The sequence below is a fragment of the Malus sylvestris genome, chromosome 15 (genome assembly GCF_916048215.2).
Source record: "Malus sylvestris chromosome 15, drMalSylv7.2, whole genome shotgun sequence".
In the NCBI taxonomy this organism is placed as follows: Eukaryota; Viridiplantae; Streptophyta; class Magnoliopsida; order Rosales; family Rosaceae; genus Malus; species Malus sylvestris.
The window spans coordinates 29,517,059-29,523,275 of record NC_062274.1 but is presented as its reverse complement, the minus strand read 5'-3'; the positions used below and the strand labels follow the sequence as shown (position 1 = coordinate 29,523,275).

The window sequence follows — 6,217 nt, the reverse complement described above, 5'->3', positions numbered from 1 at the left end:
TATATTTTAAACCAATAAATAATCAAATGAAAAACATAATACTAAATAAGTATATACATACCATATTATCACATTCAAAACATAAAAACGCATTTGTCTTTCAAGTATTACATATTTACATACCCAAAATAAGAGCAGAATAAAAATAAAAATAAATATTACAAAATTACAAAATATCAAATGTTCAAAAGATTTGCAAAATTAAAGGAGTAATGTTTCAAGGTTTCGAACCTTGCACATTTTCTTACAATCAAACTCTTCAATTTTCATCAATCACCATGGGAAACGGTATTAGAATTTTGGCTTAATATTTGTCTTCAAGAGTTATATTGATGATATTTTCAGTGAGGCTTTCTACATTAGCACCCTCTTCTCATTTATCATATGACTATTGTTTAAGTAAAGTCTTTAATAGTTTTTTAATTAATGTAGAAGTGTGAAAAATATAGAAAAAATATATAAACGCTCGTAATGACAAGTTTTACAACTTTCGTGAAGGGCTTAACTTTGAAATGTGCCACTATAATCATATAAATCATAGATTAAAATTTAACCGTTGATTGTTGTTTACATTTATGCTTCATTTTTCTCACAAAATTTTGTTTTTTCAAATTTTGTTTTTTTAAAACATGATCTATTAGAGGATAGAAGAAGATGAACGGTTTGGATCGTTGATATTATGTTCAGAGTTTTACCGTTAGTAAAAATATTGCTTGGTGTTTATAAAGTCTCTACAAACTATATAACGTCGACTCATATTTTAATTAACCGTAAATATCGGAACGTGATATCAAAGATCCAAACCGTTCATCTTCCTACATCCCCCAGAAGATCATGTTTTCAAAAAAGAAAATTTTAAAAATGATATTCAATATAAGGAATAAAACATAAACGACAATCGACGGTTAAATACAAATTTAAGGTTTATGGATTATAGTGTCGGATTTCAAAGTTGACCCCTTCACGAAAGTTGTAAAGTTTGTCACTACGAGTGATTGTATATATATATATATATATATATATATATATATATATATATATATTTTTTTTTTTTTTTTTTTTTTTTTTTTATTTTTACATTTCTTACACTTCTACAATAATAATTATTAATTTTATTACTTTTACACTCAAATAAAAAACACTATTCATGACGGTTTGGATGGTTTTAAAAATCTAAACAATAATGTAAGTGTAACCATTGTCTACTCGTGGAGGAATGATGAATCACGAGTGTTTATATATTCTTTCACATTTTTCATACTTGTAGGGATGTCTTATTGCCTATACTCATACTATACTAGTTGATTTAAATTGTGGACAATAACATGTTAAATAAAATTTATCCTATTAATGATAATAAGAAACTCTCATAATAAAAATAATTAAATGAATAAAATTTAATTTTTTTAACTTATATAGAATAATAATACAAAAATATATATTTAATATATAATATACCAATATATACAATATGGCTATTGTATTTTATATTAAATTTTTTAGTAATTAAACTTTAAAATTATAATTTATTTTTCTTAACGGGTCGAAACGGGTTACCCAAGTGTATACCCGTTATTAACGGGGTCATTCGATTAGTTATCGTATTAACCCGAAATCTATTATTTTCGAATCATGTCACCATGTCGTGTAAGAAACTGCTAGGTCTAATGCTCATCCAATTTACATGACTTCTAATTTTTATTTATTTATTTATTGTTTTATTTCTGGGTCAGATGAGTTCGAAATTAGATTCCACCGCTTGTATTTACTTATTAATTAGGGACCCTTTCTATCATTTCGTACAGGCTGGAAAAGGGTTATATGTACTTTAATCATGAGGAGGGGTTTTCATGGTGGAAAGTTTGTAAAGTTCAATTATAGTTGTCTCCACTTGATTGGAGAAAGTATATATTTTATCTTTATTCATGCAAATAATATATATTTTACATCAAGTTTTAGAGGAGTTTTTAAGCACTTAACACTATGCTTTAACAGTATTTCTCTTCATTTATAAGTGATAAGTCTTATATTCAACATCTATAGATGGTGACTTCGATACCAAATAATTGCCTCGTTATGTGGCTTGGTCCAAATATCGCTCTTCACTTGTAAGTGACAGATCTTAAGTTTGACTCTAGTAGATGGCAACTCTGATACCAAATGGTTGTCTTATTACGGGGCTTAGTTCAAATCCCACACCTAATGAACTACAACAAGTGGTCCAGTAGTAAGGGCGCAGACTGTATCTCCCCAATAAACAAAAAAATGTAGGAGGTCGCAGCTTCGATGCTCTAAGCTGGTGAGTCTGCTTACTGTAGCTACGGGTAGGGTGAAATTTCTTATAGCCTCTTTGGACCCAGAAGGGTGAATAACTATGACTTGTCACTAGTTGTCCCCATTTAAACAAAAATAAATAAAAATAAAAATATTCCCACACCTAATGTACATTTTTTGTTGTATGAAAAAAAAAATTCTTGTAGGGCCCACTCCGTAACATTTTTTGAATGATCCGAATCATTTATATTTCAATTCATCATTAAGAAATCATCTTTGCAAAAAAATTAGACAAATATAAAATTAATAAGACATTCATTTATAGTGAACAAAATAGATGTATATGATTTTACAAAGAAACACAAAAATGTCTATCAATCTAAGGATCATATGGTTTCGGATTTAGGTTTTTTTTTTTTTTTTGGTAGATATAATCCTTGAAGGAAGACCTAAATGACAAACAATTAGATCGTCGAAGTACAATATAAAATGAGTCCTACAAAAATCTGTGTCAAAAAATAAATATCCCCGATCCTATCTCATAAGTATATAATATGAGTGGTAGATTTTTTTTAGGTTCCTTTTTTCATATATTTATACAATAAATCAATCTGCATCCTTCTCCAAATCCAAAAGTTTGTGTTCCCTTCAACTTCAAGCTGGCTTTTCACGTTAACTACACTTGGCAATCCAAGTCTGAATTGGATATTTGGCAGCATATTATTACCGCACCGAATGGCGAATGGTTCCGCTTCCATTTTAATCACCATCATTTAGGTATTTCGAAAATGTTAATCAACATTCGTAGTACTTGAAAGGATATCATATGCTTAATTAGCTAGAAAGCCCTAGAAAAGAAAAGTATAGCAATTAGCAAAGCACTCTATTAACACACACTTTGCGTCTCTGATTGAAGCACTTTCTCTTCCATTAGTGTAGATTAGTGTAGATTAGTGTAGAATGATAATAATTGCATCTCTAGGTAAGGATGCACATATTTCCCATTTATGAATACCGTATCTTTGATCGAATAAAATCAATGGTTAAAACCGTTCAATTTATAAATCTTCATTAAAGATCACTCCTGAAAAAAAAAATTATTTGAATTGGAGATTGTTTAATCATCCAAACGCATCAAATAAATAGACATTTCATCACAAATATGTAACTTAATACATACACCGTCAATTTGTTTTGTACATTTGAATGACTAAATGATCTTTGATTTCAATGATTATTACTTTAGGGGTAATCTTCAAATGAAGATTAAAAAATTGAATGCTTCTAATTATGAAATTTATACAGTCGAAATACATTATTCACAAGGAGAATGAGCTCATCCTCAGAGAGCAGAATGCAAGTATTATCCAGTTTAGTATCTCACTTGTAATAAAAAACTGAGCTACAAATGTAATTAAAATGGTGGTAGATAAAACAAGTGTAAAATAAAATAGGTAATGGTGGTGGAAAATTTGTAATGTATCTCTCTGTCTTATAAAAAATGACTAAAACGTAAATTTTATTTTATTTTATAGAAACTAGAATGTAATTGAATGGTACATATTATATATGATTATGTGGCATGTACGCACACCAAATGGACAACAAATTGCTAATACAAAGGAACAGGAAATCGAGGTGGCTTGGGCTGCTTTTGCACCTTCACCACAGTCTTCTCATCTGTCGGAGGTTCTCGAGGACATGGCAATGCCATAAACTTTGGAATCTGGTCACCTGCCATTATCACCGGCAAGCTTTCCCTCTGCTTCTGCTTCAAATCCTAATTAAGAAACAAATAACATCATTAATCTCTTCAACATCCGACATGTTATGACGAGTTTAACCGCAATTCAGATTCACATTCTCATAACATATGATACGACTTGTTATGATGGAAGACTGTGACAGTCTGATAACATAACTTCGTATGGTAATTTGTCGAGGGAGAGAGTCAGAGGGCAGTATTGATGAAGTAAAATTACTGAATTTGTTATAAGTAATTAATTAGTTACCATGTGGGCAGGTTTAGATTTGGAGGGAGATGGCGGTTGAACATCGGCCTCGGGGTCAGCGTTTTGGTTGAAAGATCTACGGAGTGATCTGAGCTTGTCCCAGTGGTAGCAGCACGAGAAGATTCCACTGAGGCTGAATATGATGATCAAGAGAAGAGCCGTGCCAAGAGGGAAGCCCAAGGACGGCCGAGATGCATCTACGTGGGGTGGTGAAAAGTTCTGGCTCTCCATCACTTGAATCCGATGATAACAACGACGATGGCGGCTGTGACAGTGGTGGCGATGGTCCTCTTCCCTCACTCATGTGTTGGGGAGGACTCAGAGGAGCCAGTGTTGTTGTTGGGTGAAGGAATTGGGATTTTGGTTTTGGTTTTGGTTTTGGTTTTGGGGAGTTTGGAAATGAGGGATTTATTTATAAGAAAAAAGAAGAAGAAAGAGTGAGGAAAGAGTACGCGTAAAGACAGACTGAGGTCCTTGGTACGGAACGAGAGTGGGGTCTAGCTTTAGATGGTTGCTAAGCATACTGAATTAAAGAGGGACTTTGGAGTATTGGATCTAAATGTGAAATCGATCAATAACAATAACAATATTTCAGGCATAAATTTTTTTACCTACTTGGGTTACACGACACTTGCTTCAACTCAGCTTTCAAATTAAAAATGCCTATTATTGCAATGCTTATCCCTTGAGGATAACGGTGGAGCCTTAGTCTTAGTCCTTTTCTTTTGGGGACTAAAATGGTAGACAACTAAGATACGTGAACTTTTCCGAGCAGAAGTTGGCAAGTAGGTTTTTTCCACTTATGAGGCTGATACAACTTTTCCATACAAAGCTGCACACCCAACTCTTGGAGATGAAGAAAATTGTTGCTTGGTGTTGTGTGGTCTTGTAAATGAGCAATTTGGCATAAAAGTAAAAACGTACTTTTGCATCTTAGAGCATGTCCATCCCTAAAAAAATGCAATAGCACCTAACCTATTTAATCCACTCAGTGAACAGTGATAGACCCACATGAACAGTAATAGGCCAAATGCATATCCACTCCTAACAAAAAATAGCCTATTCAATTTTATTAAAATATAATTATTTTTATTATAAAATAATAATTTTATTTTTAATTTCTAAGAAGCTCGGGTGCTTGGTGGTGAACGCCCCCACGGCCAACACCGTTGCGGTCGCCGAGCACGACCCGTGACGCCAAGCCCACCGTCCTCATCTCAGAGAAGCTCAGAGAACCCGGAATCAACTTCCTCAAGCAGTTCACTAATGTCAACTGCTCCTACAATCTCAGCCCCATGGAGTTCTGCACCAGGATCTCGCTTTGCGACGTGTTGATCGTGCGTAGTGGGACCAAGGTCACCCGTGAGGTGTTCGAGTCCTCCGGCGGGAGGTTGAAGGTTGTGGGAAGAGCTGGCATCGGCATCAACAACTGGATCTGGCTGCGGCGACTGAGTTCGGGTGCTTGGTGGTGAACGCCCCCACAACCAACATCGTTGCATCCGTCGAGAACGGGATTGCTCACGTCAAATGGCCCGACTGTTGGGTCTGTCAATTCTAGGCTGGTCTCTTGCTTGGCTTAGGCTGGGATGGAGTGATTTGGCTGGGGGCCAGCCTGTTTTGGGTGCTGGGTGCCAGGCAATCCACTCCCGGTGGACTTGCTCTTAAGAAAAGCACTAAAATCATGAACCTCTCAATTACCCCCCAAACCTACAACTACGCTTCTTTCCGAGTGTTTTTTCTTTTTATCTTTCCTTTTTTTAGTTTGTTTGTAACACTTTGTGTTGTGCGTCGTTGATGACTAAAACTAGTTCAATACTACCAATTCGGATGTTGGCCATTAAATTGAATAAAGCAAACGAAAACAAACATAATTAAAACGCTAAAAGGAATGTGCATTTATCATCCCTATTATTATAGGGATTGTTTGGAGT

At 34.2% G+C, this 6,217-nt stretch overlaps 1 protein-coding gene across 1 annotated transcript; it reads right to left on the bottom strand.

The window, feature by feature from the left end:
• Window positions 1-3,776: 3,776 nt before the first annotated feature.
• Window positions 3,777-4,698, bottom strand: LOC126601685 (uncharacterized protein At5g65660-like). Its single transcript, XM_050268426.1, has 2 exons — window positions 4,287-4,698; window positions 3,777-4,054 (listed from the first exon to the last, which is right to left on the bottom strand). Exons 1-2 carry the CDS (start codon window positions 4,515-4,517, stop codon window positions 3,887-3,889), a joined length of 399 nt encoding a protein of 132 aa, XP_050124383.1. The 5' UTR covers window positions 4,518-4,698; the 3' UTR covers window positions 3,777-3,886.
• Between the last annotated feature and the right edge of the window lie 1,519 nt (window positions 4,699-6,217).